General features: G+C 37.6%; 1 protein-coding gene across 6 annotated transcripts in view; it reads left to right on the top strand.

Annotated features, from left to right (window-relative positions):
• Window positions 1–23689, top strand: part of SH3KBP1 (SH3 domain containing kinase binding protein 1) — a 225486-nt gene that overhangs the window by 144325 nt on the left and 57472 nt on the right. For all 6 annotated transcript variants that reach the window (XM_085211162.1, XM_085211170.1, XM_085211146.1 and 3 more), the window contains one exon: window positions 3281–3477. In XM_085211162.1, the coding sequence (XP_085067288.1) occupies window positions 3281–3477 (197 nt within the window). The remainder of the gene's footprint in view (window positions 1–3280; window positions 3478–23689) is intronic.

A 23689-nucleotide genomic window follows, 5' to 3' on the forward strand; every position in this document is an offset into this window, starting at 1 on the left:
TTGAATCCCTTTTTTAAAATTATTATTATTTTTTTAAGAGACTGGAAGGGATCTGTGTTGTGGAGTAAAAACAAATAGCCTTTACAAGGCAAGAAAAGCCTTGACTTCAATTTTGCTTCTCACTCCAAATTGGTAAAATGGAGTAACCTATCTCAGGTAACCGTTGAGAGGAATTAAGATAAAGAGAGGATTCCCTCAGCATGTCTATAAGAGAAAGAGCATGTTAGACTATTTCCTGCATTGTTGCTTCATGTTACTGTGGAGGTTTGCATTTTATTTAATATATTCTCAATTTTTACTGCATATAACCCTTCTTTGCTGTCACCTCTTCTTCTTTCCCTCAGCCACAAAGTGATAAGAACAAGAACAGACTAGTTCTTGGAAAAGCCAGGGCCATTATTCTTCATTTACTTATTCATTCATTTATTGAAAGTCCATGGGGCTCCTCTATTTGTGTGAATCAAGAAGTAATAAGTGATGTCATTGTCCCAGTTCATGAGGAAGTATTATTTTAACTTTGAAGAAGGATGTCTCTGTATCTGACCACTCAAATAGAGGTTGAACAGATATCTCTTCAAGTGCATTCTGTCCTCCTAAAAAATATATTATCTCCTGTGTAACTTTTATTTTTGGGACTGTGAATGGAGACAAAGCTCATTGAGAATGAAATGACTCAAGGATTATCATCAATTATTATCACAGATGAGTGATGCTAATAAAGTCTGCTGTAAGCCTGAGGTGAGGTTCCTCATCGATACGAGATGTGTTTTCTCATCATAGAAGAACGCTAACAGGAGACACTGTAATGAAAAACAAATGCTGACCCATAAACAAAAGCCTAATTTTCTCTGAGTCCCTTGAGGTTTCTGATTTCTCTTTCATGCAGGCTTCAAAGATCTGAAAGTCCATATGACACCTGTTGAGTAACTTCCATAATTACTTCAATATTTTATTTTCATCCACTGGCCAAGGTCTGGGTTTAGGTTTATGTCTTCTCCCAAAATTAGTGATGCAGAAAATCTATTTTCAATAATGTTGAAGAAATGTTTTCCATTCAGGGAGTGACTAAGAGAGGCCATGCATCCTATCAGTTAAAACCCAGTTACTTGCGGAAGAAGGTGTCTGCACTGCTGCTTTTGTCCACTGAATTTTTTAGTTAGGAAATCCTGTCAAGGATGAAAGAGGGAACCTTTGCCAGAGGATAATTTTCCTATCCCAGACTGAAGAGGATCTTTTGTTCAGCAGTTATAGGATGATGATGACTGTGAATTTTGTGTTTGAAAGGGTTACTCTCAGAAATGTTATTCATTTTCCTGCTTCTGTTACTGCCCAAGTGACAACAAGGGTCAGAAATAAGAAAAAGATGGTGACTGTGCCATGTTGCCTGAAGAAATTTATAGCTATCAGGCTTAATTAGTAACCCTGCACTTCCGAGCACTTCTGCTCAGAATGTGGTGGAATGGCTCTGTTAAAGTTAGGACCTCGTCACTATGGCCACCACAGTGCAGAGCTGGATTGCAGTATATGCTTGTTTTCTTTTTTTTTTTTATTGTTACCTTCACGAGCCTGGAAGAGAGAATTCAACAGAATTTACCTTACTGATGGCATTTACTTTACTGATGGCTATTTAACTTCAATGATAAAACTGTGAAATCAGCTTTGAAGTGTTTGCCCAGGCCTGTCATGGGAAGATTAAAAAGTCCAAGCAAAGAAATTGAAACTCCAGCATATTTTAAAAAAGAGAGCTGTATTATTATTACTATTATTAAGAATTCTTTTAATTCCAATCCTGGACAGTTTATGGAACAAATAACTTGTACAGTACAAATCAAATGTTAAATATGTGTTTATATTCAACAGGTAAATACAACAGCTATGCAAGAGGCCAGAGAGCCAAAGCATCTTTAGTCTTTTTGTTTGTTTCTAAATGCAAACTTTCTCTGATTCTGCATTCATGTCTTAGGTATAGAAAATCTCAGAACAGAGCAGTATATGATAATTTTTCTGCTTAATATTCTTCCTAAAATTCCTGTCCTAACACACAATTCTTGAATTCTTCTCCTCGCAGCACCGTGTTGTTTAAACCAATTTTAACATGTGAGCTCCTTGCTTCCTTGATTGTGAATTTGTGCCTTTAGACCTCAGGACTTGTTAAGGATTCTGTGCTTCATCTGAGAAGCATAAAGTAGACCTAGAAGAAGAATGTGTTTTACTGGCCAGTTATCTTCCTTAATAGTGAATTGCCAGGAGTACAAGTCTTCCAGAAAGTAAGTTACTGCTCACCAGAAAGGCAGAAAGTTCTTGCACGGAGACCAGTGAAACCAAAAGCTGTGACCCAAGCCCCAGAAAATCATTATTACTAAGTAGAATTAGCAATTTAGTAGCATAAACTGCTGTGTTTTTCCTGGAAACATATTTAAGTCAATCTGCAGTGTACAAAGGAAGGTTTAAGTGATTCTGGGGACTGTTTCAATTGGAGGAAACTTCAGTGGGTTACTTGCTGCTTTGACGTGACTGCACCATCCTGTAAAGGACTGAGACGTCACCATATTGGATCTATGGCCTCTGCTATTCAAACAGCGGAAATTTTCAGATAAGCACAGATAAATTTTCCTATGCACTGGGAGAAGTAATGCAAATCAGTATGTCAGTTTTGATTTATTATATTCCTAGAGGATTGTGTGCATGGGTGCTTTTCTTACGAGGCTGTCTGCGCTGCAGAAAGATTTAATGCTCAGCAGGGAACATATTATGCAGCTTATTTGATTGCAAATTTGTTTAAACAGCTTTCAGCTTTATATTTCCCTGTTAGGTAATGTAACTTTAGATACCAGTTGCATAATTGGCCTGATATGAGTCATACAGATTTTAAGGTACAGTACTCCTGGTCTGACTGACTGTTGGTGTTAAGTGGCTTTATAAAATAGCTGCCCTAGAACTGATTTTAACTCTTTATTTATTGAATTACCTTGCAAATAATCTGTGTATAAGGAAGAAGGATTACCTTGATATTCTAGGAATGACTGCCTTCATGAATGAACTTCTGATGCTGAAGTGTGCATGTTTTGTGAATTGGTATAAGCTCTAACTAGTACACCAATGTGGCAAACTGAAGTGCTTTTTAAAACTCCAAAACGAGCGCATGGCACAGAGAACTTTCCTACTTTGGTTCTCATTGTTTGTTTGTTTTCCTTCAGAGCTTGGTGGGAGGGACCTGGTCACAATCACTTTTGAAAACAGACATCTTTGCACCTAATATTCAATCTTTTATCCCTCTTAGGTCTGAAAGATACTACAGGCTCTGAGAGTGATGGTGGTGACTCTGGCAGCACAAAATCAGAAGGAGCCAATGGAGGCACAACAATCCAACCCAAAAAGGTCAAGGGTGTTGGCTTTGGAGATATCTTCAAAGACAAACCTATAAAGCTACGGCCAAGGTCAATAGAAGTTGAAAATGACTATCTCCCAGTAGATAAGGTACACATCATTTCTTAATTCTCTCTTTGGTGTTGGTTTAAAGAAACTTCCATCCTTAAATTCAAAATTCTGTCGTGGGCAAGAACTCTGTGGTCATTACTCTTAATCTTTCTCTGGACTACTTTCTGTTCTTATTCCTTTGCCATATACCAGAAGGTGAGTTCCAGTGATGTTAATCACCTGTGAGAACTGTTAACTTAGCTTAAAGATTTATTCCTCTGATTGTTCTTCTGTCTAATAAGAGTGCATTAAAAAAAAAACACCATATATTTATATAAGTTTAGACAAGAAGATTGGAGAGGCTTGTGCCTTTTCAGATTTGCAATTACTTCATTGTAATAAAAAATAATTGCCAGTTGTTACATAAATTAAACAGGAAATACAGTCATTGTGTCATTGCCTTTCTAAAAAGGATATTTTGGAGAATAGCTAAATATCTCCATTTAGAACTGGTTTGTTAATTTAAAGGGTGCTTTTAAAATCTCCTAATCTTTATCTAAAGGAGATAATAAAAGGGAAAATATATTTTTAAGGTTTACTCTACATGCCATAAAAAGGAAGTCCTGTGATTAACACTTGTTTTCATTTTCTGACAGATTGAAACAGGCCATCTTTATAGAGAGTGTTCTTTGTTCTCTAGCCTCAAAAACTATCACTGCATAAACCAGAAATAAAGAGAGACTAGAAATCAAAATGAGATGTTTCTAATAATTAGGGAAGGTGTTGTTGTTTTTTTCTTTTTCAGAATAAATGCATTTATCATTTCAAAGTGTGTTAATTAGGGAAATAAAGCAAGAAAAGCACATTCTTTCCTAATGTGTAACAATAGGAAGTAACAATACAAACAACAAAAAAAAACCACTTAGCAAATCCTTTCTTGAAGTGAACAACTGGATTGACATAAAGGTACTAATATCCTGGGAAATGTTCAGAGGTTTGGACAGTCTGGAATTCTGCTATGGGCATAGTTACATGATGCATTTTGTTAGGAGGTACGATGATTTTAAGAAACTCCACTCCTAGGCAGGTGCTGTTGTTCCCTGATGCTGCAGCCTCTCACATTCTGCCCTGTGCTTGTTCATTTGTCTGTAGAACCAGATGCTTCAGGAATTACATCTTTTAGTCCTCAAAGCTTCTGGGTTTTAACCTAGATAACGTAAGTAACTTAGTTTATAGTACAGCTCCTATCCCCAGTTCCCTTCTAAGTTATAGCAGTACAGCAGAAAGGGAGGTCAAGCAGAAGCATGGTTGAAATTTCTGAAGTTAGTAACACTACAAGATAACTGGTAAATATTTTAGAGTAGACTGCAATTTGGATTCTATATAGTGAAGAGCCTGGGTAATCTAAGGGAAAAACCTAGATTCCCTAGAAGTCCATTGCTGACTTCTTCAAAGCCTGGCGGTTCTCTACTTTGTGTTTCTAGGTGGACTTACTAACTCTTGCACAGAGCTAGTTAATGCGAAGAAGTAGAAGCAGCTGAGCTATGTTTAAAAGGCATCTTATCAAAGAAGTCCACCTGGGAAACAAGATAGCAGTAGGCCAGGCCTGGTAGTGCTCATAGAGTGCTGGCTAAGGAGCCTTCTGCCAGTTTCAGGGATAGAGGTGGAGAGGCGATGAGGTCAGGTCTGCATGGAGCCATTGTTGTGTCTTTTTTCAGTGTGTTTATTTGTGACCCTGGTAATCTCCGGTAGTTAAAGTGAGAATGGTCTTTATGAGAGTTTTGTGAGGATGCTGAAATAATTTTTCAGGAGAACGTACTCAGAACTCAGTACTCAGTAACAAATTTCTTCTTTAATTTCTTCTTTTTTTTTTTTTTTTTTTAACCTCTTTTTGGGATATATTTGTTTTCATAATTAGATAGCTGCCTGAGATCTTGTTCATGCAAGTCCCATATAAGAAAAATTCCTTTTTGTATACAATGCGCTTGAAAGCAGATGGACTTCATATTACTACATACTTGGCTGTACTTAATTCTTTTGTCTGGACTCAGGACAAAAAGTTCTGCAGCTACATATTTTAATATTTTTATTTTCTGTAGCATTCTATTTTAATAATGCTTGACATGAGTTTTAAGCTCTTAATTTCCTTCTTGTAGCTATGTAAAGGAAATTTGCAGACAATCTCCTAAAATTAGAATTTACATGCTAATGGTATTTATTATTAGTGTGCAACAGAAACATTCACTTGTAAGGTGACTGTAGACAGAATTCAGGTGTTGCTCAAAACCTAATTCTCTCAAATCACATACAGGCAGAATGGAACTTTCAAATGATAAGGCTCTGTTTATTATGACACATGAATTATTTCTTGTGTCTGCGCTACCACCTATGTGGTAGTAAAAGTAAATGTGAACTAATTAAAATAAATTAGAAGTTGTTACATAAACTAAACAGGAAATACAGTCATTGTGTCATTGGCTTTCTAAAAAGGACATTTTGGAGAATAGCTAAATATCTCCATTAAGAACTGGTTTGTTAATTTAAAAGGTGCTTTTAAAATCTCCTAATCTTTATCTAAAGGAGATAATAAAAGGGAAAATATATTTTTAAGGTTTACTCTACATGCCCCTTAAACTCTGGACTCCATTGTTATAATATGAAGTGCTCACAAAATACTTACAAAGTTCCCTTTGTTCACTGAAGGGAAATTGCTCTACTTTATTAAAATGAGAAATCTTACCTTTGTTTCTCCTGGGGCCAGATGAGCTGTGTAAGTCTATAGGTTCATTGCCCAGACAAAAATTGAACCTAGAGTATTCAGAAAATTTCTAAATTTTTTTATCCTACCCATAGACATTCCTTCCTGTGTCTTTAGATTTCTCCTAAAGTTGGCATGGCTAGTGGAAAATAATATCTTCATCTTTGTAAGTACAATTTGTTATTCATATTCAAGTAAAAGATAAGTAAAAGAAAGATATTGCTGCTGTTGTTCTTTTTCCTGGGTAGGGTCAGGTTGGTTAACCTTTGAACTGGGTTGTTGAGAGGCTTGAGAACTGTTGTCTTTGCCTACTCAGAGCACCAACACCTGATTCACTGACAAAATACTAGATTCTAACTGTGAAATATTAACTTCCCTAAATACTTCTGGCTGCAAGAAATTCCTCCCTTGTCACTTCAGTGTCCTTTGCTATTTAATGATTGCCAAGAGAGAGAATCCCACCTTGTTTATAATACCAAGAAAGGTCATATTTGGCACAAGAGCTCTGCATATGGGGGTCGAAAATGCTGTGATTCATGATGCAGAGTTTTGAATGTAGTGTTTAAAGGGATTTTTGTCCTGGTATGTATCTTGCTCATTTGCAAGAAGTAGCCTCAGTTTTCCAATAATTTGTAATCTTTATAAGAGTCAGAAACAACATTTTTCTCAATTTCTTCATTTTTTCAAATTTTCTGGAGTGTGAAGATCTTCACATTCTTTGTAGTGATTCTTCTCTATATTATTTTTGATGGAACATTTTGTATGTCTGTAGTGATACTCTAATCTTTTTGATTTAAAATATTTCCTAACAACTGTTGGATTTTTTTAAGTACCGGGAAATTATAGTAAGGATTTTATAATATGGGATTATTTATAACAAGGTAATTCCCATAGAAGATGTTGGTTCCATTTACAGAATACATGTCTTGGTCTCATTTTGTTGGCATTATTACATTCTATTCTGTCATGTTTTTCTATGTTATGAACCATAAGTTTAGATCATATTTCACACTAGGGTGATATGAATTATTGTTGTGTTAAGTTGGGAAGGCTTTTACACAAATATTGGCAGGAGTATGAGGACAGAAAGGATTGCTGCCAGCAGAGCAAGAAGAGATTCCATTAGGCCTTGTTGTAAATGCTCAGTCAGGTTGTTGTGCTCCAAGTGTTAGCCCAGTGCTAACAACATAGAACAGAGTGACCCTTGTCTTCTAGGGTCATCAGTAAACTCTCTAAGGACAAAATTTAGGAATTGTGTGGAAGCCCATTGATTTTATTGGTATGCAGAATTCATTGCCTAGCTGTTCTTTGTTCTAAAAATCACAAAAACATTATCCTAGGGAAATTTATGATGCAGTTGTGGTAGTTTAACATGAGCCATCAAAGCTGTTCTTTTGTGTTTTTACGGAATCAAACACTTTTGCTGTGTAGGTTTCTTTTCTGTTTGCATTGATGAATCAACCACTGGCTGTATTTGTTTTCCAGTCAAAGTAGAATCAGATTTCTGAGGCTTGGCTCTGTCAAATTCCCATTAATGATAGGTGTAAGGGAGTTAATTGACTGTGCTACATATGACTGAAACTGTAGTTTGCTGACCTGAATTTCTGAAAGAAGTACACTGTGCTTATAGGCATGTTGTGTCTCCTTAGAAAAGGTGGTGTTACATTACACTACATTAGAGTTAAAACATTAAAGTCTTATAGACAAATAAAAGCTCCCATTTCCTCTTTCTGCTTGTGCAATTCCAAGACATTTACACGTGTTTGTTTACTTCTTTTTTTCTTCTTTATTTTGTAGTAGATTGTCTAAAACTTGTGTTTCTAGGTTGCACTTTCTTCCAGTACATTCTATATATGCTACCATTGTTCCAATAAGCTATCACATTTTCCTCTCCTGTATCTAAAAATAAATCCCTAGAAGTATAGGAAAATTAATTCAACCGATACATTCCTCTGTCTGAGTTAACTGTGTCAGGTTGGTTAGTGAGCTAAAATCTCAGCTGAAAGAACTAGAGGCCAAAATAGGTAAATATAAATTAGGAAGCCTTTTTTTTTTTTTTTTTTTTTAATCTTTCTCTGGAAATGTCCTTGCTTATGAAGAGACTGTTGAGAGAATCTTTTGCATTTTCCATTTGAGATATATTCATGTCATATTCATGTTGCCTTTTCTTTGGTTTAGATCTCCATAGTGAGCTAGCGCTGGTGAATTTGAGCATAGCTGGATTTCATTAGCAGCATTTAGTGAGGTCACGTTAGTGCTTGAAGGAACTGAATGTAAATTATATCCAACCAGCAAACCGGGCAATATTGCAGCCACCATCATGGCATAATATAAAGGGAAGGCTGTCGTGGCTCTAGATCCAGCAAGTAGTTAACTGCTCATTAGGGATCCTTCTCACGGCAAGACACTACCTAGCAATTTTTATTTCTGCATGTATTTAGTATACTGAGGAGAGAGGAAATAGAGAAGAAATAATGAAAGAAGACACAACAGCTAAAAGGGCTAGGAACTGATGCCAATTACTGAATCTACCTGTCCTCTGTGATAAGACAGAAAGCTGTAAATTCAGGGTGTCTGTAAGACCTGGGTTTCTATTTTGAGGCCGTGGCCTAAGGACTCAGAGTCTGGGATAGTGAGGTTTTTTTGGACACATCTTTTCCACACTTGCTATGTCAATTCCTGCCTTGCTGCTTGTACAAAACCTTTAACTTTCAGTTGTCACTTAAAAACAGAAGGTTTGAGAGATGCAAGTTGGAGGCCTTGCTTGGCCTATGTTGTGCCTGATCTCCGGGGTACAAGGCTTGCGCCCACTGCATGTGCTGGTCACAAAGATGTGGAAGCCAGTGGTCAAAATCCTGAGATAATTAACAAATGAATGTGAGCGATGGCACCCATAGTGAATATGAACACTAGTAAAAACTCCTGCTGAGGCAGAGAGTGTGCAGTGTGAATATTAAGTGTGTGTAGCAGTTTGCACTTGAAAGCACAGGTTTCTGGCGTTCGTTTTTTTGGAAACAGCCAATGGAGATGGCAGCAGTCACAGCAAGCATCAGCAGCGTGTCAGACTCTATGTAGGAACAGGGGAAGCATTCAGCTGTTTGAGCAGTGTTTGTGTTGAGCTTTGAAGTTGCTGTCTGTGTAGTTTGGCACCCCTGCCCTAACCACTTAGTTCAGTGACGTCTTGTGAGCCACAAGGTGAGAAGGCCCCAGCCTCTCTGGCAGCTGGCCCAAGAGTTCAGCTGCCCACGGCCAGACCTTGTTCCTCCACCAGCAGTGTGACCCCTCATTCTGTGAGCTCTGTGTGGAAGCACAATTTCTGTTTATTTCATTATGCAGAAATAGCAAATGGAAAATGATGTTTGTGGAGCACTGTGGATGGTATACTTAAGCTCTCTGGAATATCATTAGCCTTCCAAGAGTAAACTATTCAATAAGCAATAAGAAGGGAGGGTAGGTGGCCAGTTCTTGAACTGAGGGGTAGTCGGAAAGCAGTGTGCCTCTTGGGGAGGCTGACTGTGACAGTACTCGGTACAAGGGAATGGAAAAGGAAATGGAAAATTGTGTTTAAAGGGAAGAACCAATCTGATAACACTGGCTGGCAGTGAGTCTCCGCTGAATCACCAAACTATGATACTTGAGTGAATAGTGTCTCCTGGCCTTCTGTACATACATGCCTGGCATTTCTGGGCTAGCTTTGCTTTTGTGCTTTCTCACATTGGTTTGGAGAATGTTCATACTGCTCAACAGTTACCAGATACTGGTGGCAGAGTTCAGCTTTCCCACCAGCCTGCAGAAGCAGTTTTTGGCAGAGGAAGTTAGCTACACAGTATTTTGTGCTTCTTGTGACTTTTTAAAGAATTTGTTTTAAATAAAGCATCTTCTGGACCATAGATTAATGCAAGATAGCTGTTGTCTGTGCCACAAAACCACAGTGGCCTTTAGACAGAAAGGATTTGTCCGTATGTAATGAATGCATCCAACATACACATGAAAACTGTTTTCAACTTATGGTCTAACTTGAGTAGCAGCTAAAAATAGAAGTAGAGTAGTATAAAAGTATTGCTAGTACTGGAAGTTGCTCCTAAAGCTGACACGGAGATTATGTTCTGTTCTCCCAGGGAGAGTTCTGGGCTTCTGCCAGAGGGAGCTCCCTTAGAGGCGCTGGCAGGCAGCACTCCTGATTTTTCAGGAATGGTTTTGATTAGGAAATCTTAGGATTCTCTGGGAAAACAGGATGCATAGGTTTAAGCTGTTGCAATTCTATTTCGTAATAGAGACAGAGTAAAAGTATATGCTTTCTACATTGCTGTGAACACAATTGTATGCTGATGACCAGCAGTTTCCTAAATCACAGGAAAGGTCTCATTTTCCATTAAATCTTATCGTTCCCAAGCTTTGTATTCCCACAAACATTTCAAAAGAAGAATCATAAAAAAAATCCTCCAAAAACCAACAAAACCGCTGTGATTTAATAGTTTAAAACAAAGCTGGTTTGCTGAGGTCCAGAGATATTTGATGGAGACAAAGTCTGAATTTCAGCTTCAGTACAGAGAAAATGCTCAAGGAAGTAATGATACTGACGTGCAGCTGTTGGGCTTCAGTTTACAGATTGAACTGTCTAATAAGAATTCTAAAATCTACCCAAGTAAAATCTAACTGATCCAAATTGATACAAAACATTTCAAGTGTCTAATCAAGACTTTAGGAATAAATAATTTTTTAAACAGTGTCGTCATATTTCTAGGTAAAATGAAGTTGTTTTCTTGCTTCACATGGCTTGTGTCTGATAAAGTAACTTTGATTTTTAATTGCTGCATCTGAGTAGTTAAGTTTTTAAACTTCGACATTTAATCTTATTAGCATTGATGTACTTTAAATGTTAAAGAACAAATACTGCAAAAAAAAATGAAATAACCAATCAGAATTCAGAAATTATGTAAATGACATCCATGTTTGCTGAGGTATTGAAAATATTTATGAATGTGTACCAGATTGTCTATAACCTGTAACATTACTGAAAGTAAAATATATACACTCATCTTTTGCTGTCTACTTAGACTCATTAGTTTGTGGATTTCTGCTTAAATGGTTTCCTTTTTTAATTTTCAGTAATCAAGACTTATTTTTAAAAGGTCATACTTGATCATGCATTTATTTATATATACGCAAATATATATATAAATCTTAAAAATGTATTATGGATTATTCTTCTCTCTAAACATAAATATCTTTTTGTGTGTGTCTTCTTGAGCTGATAATGATGTATTGTAATACAACTTTAATTTGTAATTGGAAAACAGATAACTTCAGGAGGTGGTAGGCTGGCTCATGAGGCATTCAGACTTTTCTCTGAGTAATTTCTGAACCTGTTTTGTAGCACAGTGCTGGCATATAGGGTGCACTGCAAGAGATGTTGCCTTTCTTGTAACCAATCATTTTGGTCTTTCCCTATCTTTAAAATATCCTGCCTTTTTTTTTTTTTTTTTTTTTCCCAGCGATGTGTATTTGCAGTGGTAGTTCTACTCAGGTAATTTTAATTTCCTTCAGTTTAATCTAATCCTTTCAACCAGGCTAGGATCAAATGCACATATCAAATCCCCACAGGATGTCTCACTTTTTTTTTCTTTTTAAAAGGCATCTTGTAGAGAAAGTTGTATATCCAGCCTAAGTTCTAATATTGCTCTATATTAACAGATTATGCTATATATATCCCAGCTCTACAAATTACATTTTTTTTCTTGTTCTTTTTTGTGGGCACCACATTAAACCATTTAATGGTCTCCTCTTTAAAATCTACATACTGTCACAGATTATCATGTCCATCCTTATGCTGTTTCTCAAAATGAAGGAACCATCTTTTTGATTTATCTATTCAGTGTATGAGTACAGTGGGCTTTTCCTTGTCCCTCAGTTGTTTTGGCACTCCCATTATACTGTCTTTTTAGAGAATGGGTGTGTGTTTGTGGAATGTGTAGAGCGTATGTATGTTTGCACATTGCAGATGCGCTTGTTTATAAATGCATCAGTATTTTTCTGAAGATTACTGAATGGTTTTTAAGGTAAAAAGGAAGCATGAGTGTGTAGTATGTTGAGGCTTGCTTAAATATAAATATTTAATTTCTTCCAAATTATCTGAGCAGCTCGTGATGTGGTTGGTATCCTTCCCTGTTCTTTTACGTTCATTTTAGGTTTGAATGCTTGTGAGGAGGAAGTATTAAGGATTTAAAAGACTTTCATGGAAAAGAGCATAATCTTAATAAGTGTTTTAGTTTCTTGATCATCTTCCTTTAAAAGACAACACCTGTCAGAAAAGCCTAAATAGGATTTCAACCATTCCCTACCTGTCCCCCCCCCCCCCCCAATATAGAGAAACATGTACATTCAGAATTTGTCAGAAGCTCATTTTCCTGAAGTTATTTGCAAGATTTATTTTCTGGACTGTTCACAAGAAGTCCATACATCCTCTTTTCATGTTACCTTTCCCAGCTATCAGTCTCATGAAACCTGGAGAGGAAACTTCTAACTCAAGTGTGAGCAGAGGGTAGGAAAAGCTCCAGATTTCCTGTGAAATAAACAAGTGGAACTTTTGTTTCCCTGGGATGGCTCAAAGAGTGAGTCAGTGCTAGGGCTGGGCTCCCACCCTTGCTGGGCTGAGCTCATGCAAGGAAGGGGCAGGACTCCAGTGCTCTTCTTGGATACACTGAGCTGCTGAAAGGCAGCTGGGCTTCACAATGGGAGAGGAGGTATTTCTTTTACAATTAGTTGGATTTTTTTTTTTTTCTGTCACTATTTGAAATGCTTCTGTAATATATATGTTCTGAAAGCACAGAATTTGACTCCATTGTGGTTCTGTGCATTTTGTAGATGGTGATGCTGGGTAAGTAAAAAGAAAAGAAAGAAAAAGAGTGCTGGGGATCCTGAAGTCCATTTCTGTTACAGAGGAAGGTATTAAAATAGAGGGTTACTTCTGTGTGAAAATGAATTCTGTCCTGGCTCTGTTTAGCTTAAGTTTTTTTCCTTTTGGACTGTTCAGCTGTTAAACTGCAAAGATGTTTCTTTTTTATTTCTATATGATTTGACTTCAGTTTTCTTACTCTAAAGAGTAATCTAACTTTGCAATTAAGGAAGAATAGTTACACAATCTTTAGGATATGTTGTTCTTTCAAATATTTAGTTACTAAACAAAAATTATCCCCCCTCCCTCCTTTTTCTTTTCCTTCCCCAGTGTTGTAATAAAACCACTTCTTTTTGGCAGAAGAGGAGGAGCTTTACTAATTTCTGTGTGAGATGGCACTTAGGCTCTTTTGTATGAATGACGAAACCTGATACAAATTATTCTGAAGCCAATCTTACTGGGATAATAACATCTACATGGAAATTATCCCTTCCTTCAAGGAAAATTAGAGTCAACTGATGTTTGTAAAATCTTATACGAAGCTGAAGGGAGAGACACCAGCGAAACTGTCCAATTATTTGCAGATACTTTGGGGCTCTTGGTAGAAACATTCTCTTTGTTTAACAACTCAAGTCAGTAAAGAGTATGCAGGAATGAAGCTACAGTTTTTCTGAGTTGTCTCTCTTACAGTGTTCTGTGTATCTTTCTTTCTTTTGCCTTAAGAAAAGAAAAAGGTGAAGGAGGAAAAGAAGGGCGTTAAAGAATCACAGAGCAGTCAGACACTCCGGGGTATTGAAAGTCTGCAGGCCAATTTCTAAATTGCCTTTTTGTCTTCTTTCCTGCATGTTTCTATATTAAGTCAGTGACATTTGATCTCTATAAAATAGTTCTTAAATACTGTGAATACATTATTCATAGTATTATTCATTATTGAGCTTATATTATTAAAGTGAGTTGACTAAGCACTTCCTAGAAACTTCTCAGTAAAACTCAGGGAGGGGGTGATTGGGCTCAGCTCCTCCAGGGAAGTCTCCAGGCAGCACTGCCTTGTAGCCAAGAGCAGTGCATTGCTGCCTGGGTTCTGCTGGGTGCTGGGCTACTTGCCATTCACTGGCCACCCAAAGAGCAGGAGACCTCCATGCATCCAGCTGACAGCTTCTTTAGAAGCAGTCTCTGTACCTAAAGCACTTGCTGAAAAGAAAAGCTAAAACACATGATATTAGTCATTTTCCACTTGTGTTTCAAGTTGTTGAGCTATAGTCAAAGGAAAATAGTTGAAATTCCAGTCTGTTGAAAGAGAACTGAATGGTGATGCTCATGCGTTTTGCTTTGTCACTTGGTTCTCTGTATTTTTCTTTGCAAGATCTAAAATAATGCTGTGTCTCTGCTTGGCCTGGGTAATTTTTGCAGTTGCAGTTGATGCAAGGTGGGAAAAAGAAGGAAGGAAAGAAAGGAAAAATAATCCGAAAAGAAGAACTGTATTGTGAAAATGGGAGAGATATTTGCATGATGTGTGTGATGTTTTGTTGTTTTTTTAGTTGAATCTGAAAAATATGATTCAACAGCTGCTGGTCGATTTGGTGTCAGTGTTGTAACTTTCACAGAAGAGCAAAGTAATATTGTTGCTGCTTTTAAAAGAAAGATGCCAAAGAAGAGCCATTCACTGATTTTTGTTTTCTTAGACTTTTTTTTTTTTTAATGCAAGTAGCTCAGCTGCTTCCCTTACTGCTGCATGAGGAAGTATAGATCTGTGTAGCAGTTGTAAGGTTCATTAATTTTTGTAAAAGGGAGGGTTTCATAACAGCAGTTTCTGTGCTGATGGTACAATCTGGATCATGCTGGTTATCAGCTGCAATCTAGACAGGCATGGTTCTCCTGGGAGAAGTGCGAAGGGATTTCATTCACTAAGTGCAGCCTGTCTGCAGGATTCTTCCCAGAGGAGACAGAAATTAATTGTGATTTGCAACCTGCAAATGGTAAAATTCCTGACAGGGGGTGCCGGGGGACATTTTACATTTACATGAACCACAGTCAGTAAAAAGGAAACATGAAAAATAAATAAAGCACCAAAGAAAGAAAACGCTTCTACTGCAAAAAAAAAACCAACAACTTGTTTTCCTTGCAAAAGCACCTTCTACCATCCAGATCTGTGGCTTGAAGAGGAAAGAAAATGAGCTTGTCCAGACTCCTCAATTCCATGTGCATGCTTTCAGTACCTTGGGATGAGGCAGTTGAGAGCATAGTGTGTGGCTTTCATTGCAATTGTGCTTTATTTTATTCATTTAATTTTATTTCCTAAAGTGTTTTTACTCCTTAGTGATTCTAATATGTCTTGCTCCATTTATTTCAGCAGCATCTACCTAATCTAAGCTCTTCCATTGGCTTTCTCAATATTAGCCTTTTTGGAAGGCAGATTTTGAGTTCATTAGCTGTTTGAAGCTGGCATAACTGGCAGCATCAAATGTCAGAAGTCCAAATTTAAAAGAAGTAGGAATCTCGCAAAGTGTGTGAGTTAAGATATATAGGTTTCTCTCCTGTCAGCTCAAACATGTGAGGAGAAGATAGCCTATCTGTTGCCTTCCTTGTCCCTAATTTAAGATTTGTCAGGATACCAAGTTATTAAAGCTTTGGAGTCTGAACTCATCTGCTGGTAGAATAGGTACACAGTGGAGAGTAATGATGGAAAAAACAAGATGTACACTGTTCTGCTTTCTGAGCTACACGTGAAAATGACTATGGGTTCCTTCCAACTGGGGATATTCTATGATTCTATCATTTTATTGTTTGTATTCATTAAAGCTTTTGTTCCTACACCTCATTTTTATCCAAGAAGTTTAAAAATTTTGCATCTCATATTTTACCTACTTATTTATTTGAATGTTATTTGAAATAGCATGTGTTTCTCAAGGGACTTGCATGAGGCTGATGAAGATAATCTTCATCTGTATTTTTATTGACTGCTGGTGGTCTGTTAAACACCTGCTAGTTTTAGTGTGTGGATAGCTGGATGGGACATTTGGCTCAGGTCATTTTTAATGGAGCTTAACAGCTGGAAACAAGTACTACAGTAATTTTCCATTTAAGCAGTTCTGAAATTGCTGAAGAGTTGTTTTGTATTTGCAAATGGGAAGTTAGGAATCTGTGAAACAGTCCCTCTAATTAGATGTCTTGCATGCTATGAAGATTTGAGTCTCTCCAAAATATAAATTACATGAATGTGAAGGACATAAACACTTACAGCTCAGCATAAACATCAGTATCATCACTGAGGGAGTAGTGTGAATTCATGCAGTGAAATACTGCACCTATTGTGTCTCTGAAGACACTTTAAGTCTATAGCACTTTATGAGAGTAAAATCAGAGGCATTTAAAGCCTTGTCAGGATTACCTGGCAGAGCCTGATTTGTTTAGCATGTAGGCGACTTGTTGTATACCCTTCACTGACTGTGTTGTGATGTACTTCATTCACCTTACAGGTCACAAAAAGACTGAGATGTCTAAAGAAAATATGCAATTCTGTATTACTGTGTTGTGGATTTTTCCTTACAGTAGCTGTTATGTTTGGTTTTATAATCTTTTAGATTTACAGGAGGTTTCTGGACTCTGGGACCTACAGAAGGAGGACCAGGGAACTAGGTTTATATGTGCCATAAATCACTTTTTAACTCTGTAATTTCTCAATTGAAAGTGTTTGTACTGGCCTACAAATCAGTGGATTTAAATTAATTAAGAGTTGCTGCTTTGTGGTTTTTAAGAGTTTTCTAATTATTCGCTCAATATATCTTTGTTTTCCTCGTGGGCCTGTTTTGTCTTTGACTGAAAAAGTTAGTTTGAAAATGTTTGGGGGAACAGAACTGGTGTAAGACTTTGAAGTTTCTCTTGTGTTATCACTTTCTTTTTATGTCACTTTGCTTTATTTAGATTTACTTCCTGAAGTGTACCACATTCAATATTCCATTTCCATATGTTCAAAGAATGAGGTTTCCAGGATATTAAAAGATCTTGAGACGTTTGTAATTCAGATCATTCCTAGGCTCATATTGTACCTCCAAACAGTTCAATACTGGCAAGCCTGGGGAAATGTATGAGATCAGGGTAAACTTAGAGAGCTTTTGTGGTGAGTGTTCACAGCCTCCAGTGATCTTTAACCTTGTGTTTTATAACCTTAATGGATTTTTTTTTTTTTCCTCTTCAGATCTAATCATGTATTCATTTCACATACATTTTTGGTCTCTGTAACTTGCTGCAAAAGAATGCCACTCAGCTTGCTTACCTGATGTGGGAAGGAGTGCCTCCCTTTGTTTTGAGTGTCGTACCTGCTAATTTCATCTGATAGCCCTTTATTTCTATTACTGGAAGAGATAATGAGTGAATCCTCCATAATCACCTTCTCAACAGCCTCCCTGATTTCTATAGACCTTTCCTAATCACCCATATTTATCATCAGGGATAGGATTAGGGATCTGTTCCATAGGTTTAATTATTCTTTTCTTTCTGTTTTCCAGTTCCTAGGGACTGAGGTGAGTTATGTGTCAGAGGGAAGGAGATGAGAACTGCATGCTGCAGTGTTGAATGGATTTATACAGTGTTCTGCTAGCACACGTAATTTCTGATTTTCCCCTTTTCTACATCGTCTGTGAACATGGGGAAAGTAAAGGCCTTGATCCAGATCTCTGAGGGATTGCACTTGTCACTGTGATGAAATCTTGCCTTTTGTTTCCTGTCTGTTAAGCATTTACATATTCAAGTTAATGCTTTAAAAATATGATAAATAAATAAATAAGGATGAATAGTAAACTCTTTTAAATCTACGTTTCAGTTTTGTTTTTTAGTCTGAGTTAGGTCACAGCTTAAATCTTCTTCAGTGCACAGGCATGACAGCTTTTTTATTTGTATGTTTTAATGAAAACTTCTGTGAATTCATCATGCAAACTAGAAAACATCATGTTTGATTTTCATAAAAACAACATTGTATTGATGAAAGACTAGTATTTATTAATTAGATAGAGATCTGGTTTTTCTCCTGGCAGTTAATATGCACAGGCTACACAAACAACGTGCAACTGTAAGGGCATTCTGTTGACTAAATTTAGGTGTCTGCAGTGTTGCTAGTACTTCAGGGTCTTTTCCAGCCTGTAGACTAATGACTGGTAAGTAGGACAAGACTTTTCTTGTCCCAGAGAAGTCCAGATGAGTTGCATCCTAAAGTGAAGTTCACCCCCAGTGACAAAGGGTAAGCCTGCAGTGGCTGACCGTGTGTGCGCATCCGTTTCATAGGTAATGTTTAAGAAAATGAAAGCCATCTTAAAAACTGCCTGAAGGCTACAACATGTTGTTGTACATCTTAGTGACAAAACCAGATGAAAGTTGTTGTACTGAGAAGTATATCCAGATCTATAAAATTGCATCTAGTTGTAACGCAGCAAAAACAGGTTCTGTGTAAAACCCTAAATTTTGAGATTTCCAAACTTTTGAATAGCTAAGGTAAATTATCATTACAATTACAAGCAATCACAACTAGTTTACTTAGTAGTAGGCTCTTTTTAGTGGTGACCAGTGACAGGACAAAGGGCAGAGGGCACAAACTGAAACATAGGAAATTGTAAACGGAAAAAAATTCTTTATTTTGAGGGTAACAGAGCTCTGAAACAGACGGCCCAGAGAGACTGGGGAGTCCCTTCTCCAGAGATACTCAAAACCTGCCTGGATGCTTTCCTGTGTAACCTACTGTAGGGAACCTGCTTTAGCAGCGGGTTGGACTGGGTGATCTCCAGAGGTCCCTTCTAGCCCCTGTGATTCTGTTCAGAACCATATGAATCATTTTCTGTCTACCCTAGTAATTGCTTTTATAGGCCTTCTTTGTATATCATTTCTAAATACCTTTCAACCCAATTAAGTAAAGCATTGGTAACTTCTTTCGTTAAATATTTTAGAAGTTAGTTATTTTGAAAAATGTAATAGTTTTTAATCAAAGCAGATGTGACCATTCTTGAAGTATTTACAGCTTTTTGCTCTCGTTTTGTTCTTTACCCATGATGTAGTTTATGCAGTTTAACTGATGAGAAGAGGCAGTTTTGCTTCTTTTTTAGCTATAAAAAATATACCAGAAGAATAGGTGTCTGAGAGAAATCAGAAAGAAAACTCCAGTTTGTTTTGTTTTAAAATTTCCCTTATTTGGACACCTTTGTGCTGTTTCCTTCTGTTTGTTTACTTTCCTGCTTACTTGTCTGCTTAGATTCCAGTGTCCTGACTGTCAGTGCATCCCAGATACAGCAATTGTAAGGTGCTGTCACACTCAGTACTCTATTTCTAGGGCACCAAGTGAATTGAGTGTGGTATAATGTAATCATAGCCTGTTTACCATTTTGTGGAATGAGAATTAGGGCATAGTAATACAATTTAGACTATGATGCTAATTTAGTCCCCTTTTTTTTGGGGGGGGGGGTTGTTTGTTTGTTTGTTTTTGCATTCATGAAATAATGTTTGTAATTGAGGAAAGCCTATCAAGTTCTGTGTGAACACTAGAAAACATTTTCCCCACATACCTTGAGGTTTTTTTGCATATGCAGCCTGATTTCAAAAGCCTTTTATATTTGAGCAGGATATAGTAGCATCAGTGTTCCTTTTCTGTAGAGTGGTGCTAGAGCAGTAGCCAGTTCCCAGAAGAGACCATTGAGCAGTTACAGCACCCCAAATGGCTGTTGATTGCTGACTAAAAACAACTTGCCCAATTTGTCAAAACTTATTAGCTGTGTCAAGAGTCATGTTGCTGGCTGAAATTACACTGATTTTTAAGGAGATCCAGTGGGATGAAGTCTTTGCTTTTGTTTCTTTGGTAAGACCAAGATGTTACTCGAAGGGACATTTTTATTATGAGTTTTGTTGATTTTCACCAGGCAGAGAAGTATTAAGGTACCAGTTCAAATGCCTGTCACAAAACCTAAATACAAGGTTATAACTTTTCATGGGTAAAACTTTTCATAGGTTTTATTCCTTTGCAAAGACACGCTTGAGATGTCTAAGTAGCTGTTATTCTGGAACTGTTCATCCAAGTCCAAAAGTGTTCTACTGTAGATATCAGTTGGAAGAAATGTGTTTTTACCTTCTGGAACATGAGATAAATGTGAAAATGAGTTATTTTCAGATTGTCCAATGTACGGTAATATAGCCCATATGCAAAGAAACTATAATATGAAATTTAAGCATACTTTAATTGCTTTGTTGTCTGTATTCTGTTTAATCTCTGCCAGTCATCCTGCTGGTAAACTTCTGTGGATGTACACCACACCTGATCCTGTGGTTACAGCACCCATTCTTTATGGAAGTATCACCCGGTGTGTAGAGCCATGTACTTGAACATCATTCATATTTCATTTTTTGAATGTTGTAGAAGCCAACACTGTTGGCAGCGTTTCCTTGGTTTGCCTTGAGTATGATCCTTTGGAGTTACTGAAGCACACTGAGATGTGCCATACTTTCCTGATGAGCTTGAGCTGGTATAAACGAGCACTGCTGCTGGTTTTCACCTTACCCCTATGTGCACTAATTTCCATGCCTCAGTTCTATACCAGTAGTTTGTGCAGTTATTGAGGGAAGCAGATAATTTGCAAACTCTTTCCTTCTTTCTTCCCGTCTACAATACATTTTAATATAGGTTAGTTCTCTCCTCTCTCACTGCAGAGGGAGGTGACAGGAGTTGGTAACTGAAGGTGGCTCCTGTGCACTTAGCCACCTTGAGTGGATAGCCTTGGGCAACACTGGGGCTGCTCCCTTGGGCTGCTCCCTCTCTTGCTCACAGCAGTTATGAGACATGCTGCATCCTGCCTCTCTACGCAAGCTTGAAGCGTAATCGTGGAGCAGAAGAATAAAAGCTATTTTGCTTGCCTGTCCTTGTGACAGTGTGTTTGTAATTGAGGACTCGACGAACACTTGTTTCCTGCCTCGTTCATTCACCTAACCTAGTTTAAGGAAATCACCTTGTGTTGTGGTTGGAATTTCCTCATAGGTGATGTCAACAGACATGCGTGTGGCTTGGGCAGCTGGAGCTCTCCGTATTAGCTGTGCATGCATTGAACAGACGGTATCTATCCAGCTGATACTAAAAAGATGACTATTTATAGTTCAGAAGCAGAGGGAGCAGCCCCAGTGTTGCCCAAGGATGGTATTTATACCAAAGCATGGATGGGTAGAAAGTTGGCAGGAGGAAGAAGCTATTTAGACAACAAAGTCAGTCAAATGTGCAAGCAGGTGCTTATTCACATTGTCCCTAAAGAATTTTTATTTTCTCTATAAAGGCTTCTTAAAATTCCCATTACCCTTTTTGAAGTGCTGTGTGGTGACCTTTTAGGAAAACACTTAACTCTGTCCTTTTGGGAAACCCCAGGATAGTAAATACTTGGTCATACTGTCTCAGAAAGTATTTCATGTAGAACTGAAGGTTGATATCTCGGGGGAAAAAAAGAAATTCCAGACTCTCTTATTTTACAGGTCTCTGACAAAGTAAGGGCATTTTGACATCTAAAAACCTTCTGGTTCTTTTTTTTAGTATTAGTGCTCTTAAAATTTTTCTGAATTTGGGGTAGTCCAGATAGGAAGCATAAAGGACTTGATAATGTACCATAAACACTTGAAAGTGTGGGGAAAAAAAAAAATCAACTTACCAATTTGACTTCCCCCCCTAAAACACCAACGTTAAATATACGCAGTGAGAAGCTTGTTTATATGTAGGCTCATCCACGCCTGGAAGAATCTAGCAGCTGTTTCTATATCTTTGTGAGAAAAATGCTCTCAGTTATGAGATGGTGCATCGGGAGTACAATAAAGAATAAAGCTTTTATATTGTTCCTACCACTGGCCTTAGATTTGCACATAAACCTATATATAAAGAAAATTCTGATGCATGTGAACAACATTCAGAAATAGTAGTTGAATGTTAAAGGAAGTATTGTGGTCAAAGAAGCATGCTGCATTTATTCCCCTGACCCAATCTGTGAGGTTTTCTGTCACTTCTTGACCCTATTCTTCCTCTGTATAAAAGCATCAGTGCGTTTTGTTATATTTTCGCTATTCAACCTGACAAATGATATTAAGCTTAAAAACATCAGCGTTTCCAGCTCATACAGATGAATCCATGAATATCCGATGTCTTCCTTAAGAATATCTTCACAGAGTTTTATTTTCAAGTAACAGTCACAAAATATTTTATCTGGAATAAAGACTTCAATACGCCTTCCAGAATAAATCCTGATGCTGAGTAAACCATTTCTTTCCCTTTATTACTGGGTACGTAAGCTGTTCCTAGGAGAAACCCATATTTTTTAAAGGATGGTGAAAGGATAAATATGTTCCTGTAGTACAAAGAAGTATTACAGAATCTTCCATGTCAACCTAGCTGGTGCTTAAGTGACAGTTTGATGTGAATTTTCAGATGAAATCTTCTAGAGATACAGGACCTGCATAACTAGGGTAAATAGACAAGTCAGTTTCCAGCAACGACAATAGAAAACCCTGAAATGCAATCTTAAAATATCCTGAAGGGGGAAACTTGTGCACAGGTGTACTTTCCTTCCTGTGGTCAGGGTTGAATAGTTGCAGGGAAGGGCTGTAGTGCCCTCATATGAGAAAAATTCACGTGTATACTGCCCACTGTCTGCTTTAGTTTTCTGGTGTTGCTCTCTGTCACGAGGATTGCCAATAAGCCAAAGTACATAAATGAAGGGAAATTTAAAAATTTAGGTTATGCTGTGACCTCATCCAAGAGACTTTATGTACCACCTCAATCATTTCTGTAATCAGTGTTAATTCAGTATCAGAGGAAACTGCTTTGCAGTGATAAGGATTTGTAGTGTACCACGTCGCCATCAACGCCTCTGCTATTAAACTGAATCTGTGATTTAATGGTCAACTATCCTTCCTAGGCTTCATAAAACCAAGCAGGTTTTTGACTGGCAAGTTGCTGCTTAAATCTCTCTCAACCCTCTGAATATCTGTACACCAGATCACGGTCATTATTCATGCTTTTATCAGCTGCTTCTGCAGCAAGAAGAATTCTAGTCCCCTTTCATCTTTAGGATTTGCTTGCCAGGCGATTAGAGGGATTTATGTCTGACAGCCACATAATCTAATTACACTTGCCTTGCAGAAATAGTGAGATTAAATTCTGTTCATGTTGTTGTTACATTCTGATGTGTGTTGGGGAGTTAACCTGGCCATGGAATCAGGACATCTGAACTCAGTTTCCAACACGTTTCTTATGTGACAGGACCTAAAAGTAACATAGGTTGAACTTGACTACTGCCACCACTTAGAAAGGAAACTTATGGCAGTCAGCATGCTGGAGGAGCATAGAGGGAAAGAAGTGTCTCTGAAGCACTAGACCAGGGATACTAAGATAGAGGAGAATCTGATTTTCTCTTTGCTGATTCCAAGAGCTCTCTGCAGCCAAGAATTCAAGATATACAGAGACAGAGAAAATGCAGAAATTTGCTTGCATTTGTGGCCTGGTGGTTAGGAAGGACTCGTTCAGCAGGGGTTATTATGGGCCTTCTGGTTCATGCTGCAAAGATTGCTTTCTGGCCTGCCTCCTAACTCCAAATAATCAGCAGCATTATCTGGGGGGT

This window comes from Meleagris gallopavo, chromosome 1 (assembly GCF_905368555.1).
Source record: "Meleagris gallopavo chromosome 1, MGAL_WU_HG_1.1, whole genome shotgun sequence".
Taxonomy (NCBI): Eukaryota; Metazoa; Chordata; class Aves; order Galliformes; family Phasianidae; genus Meleagris; species Meleagris gallopavo.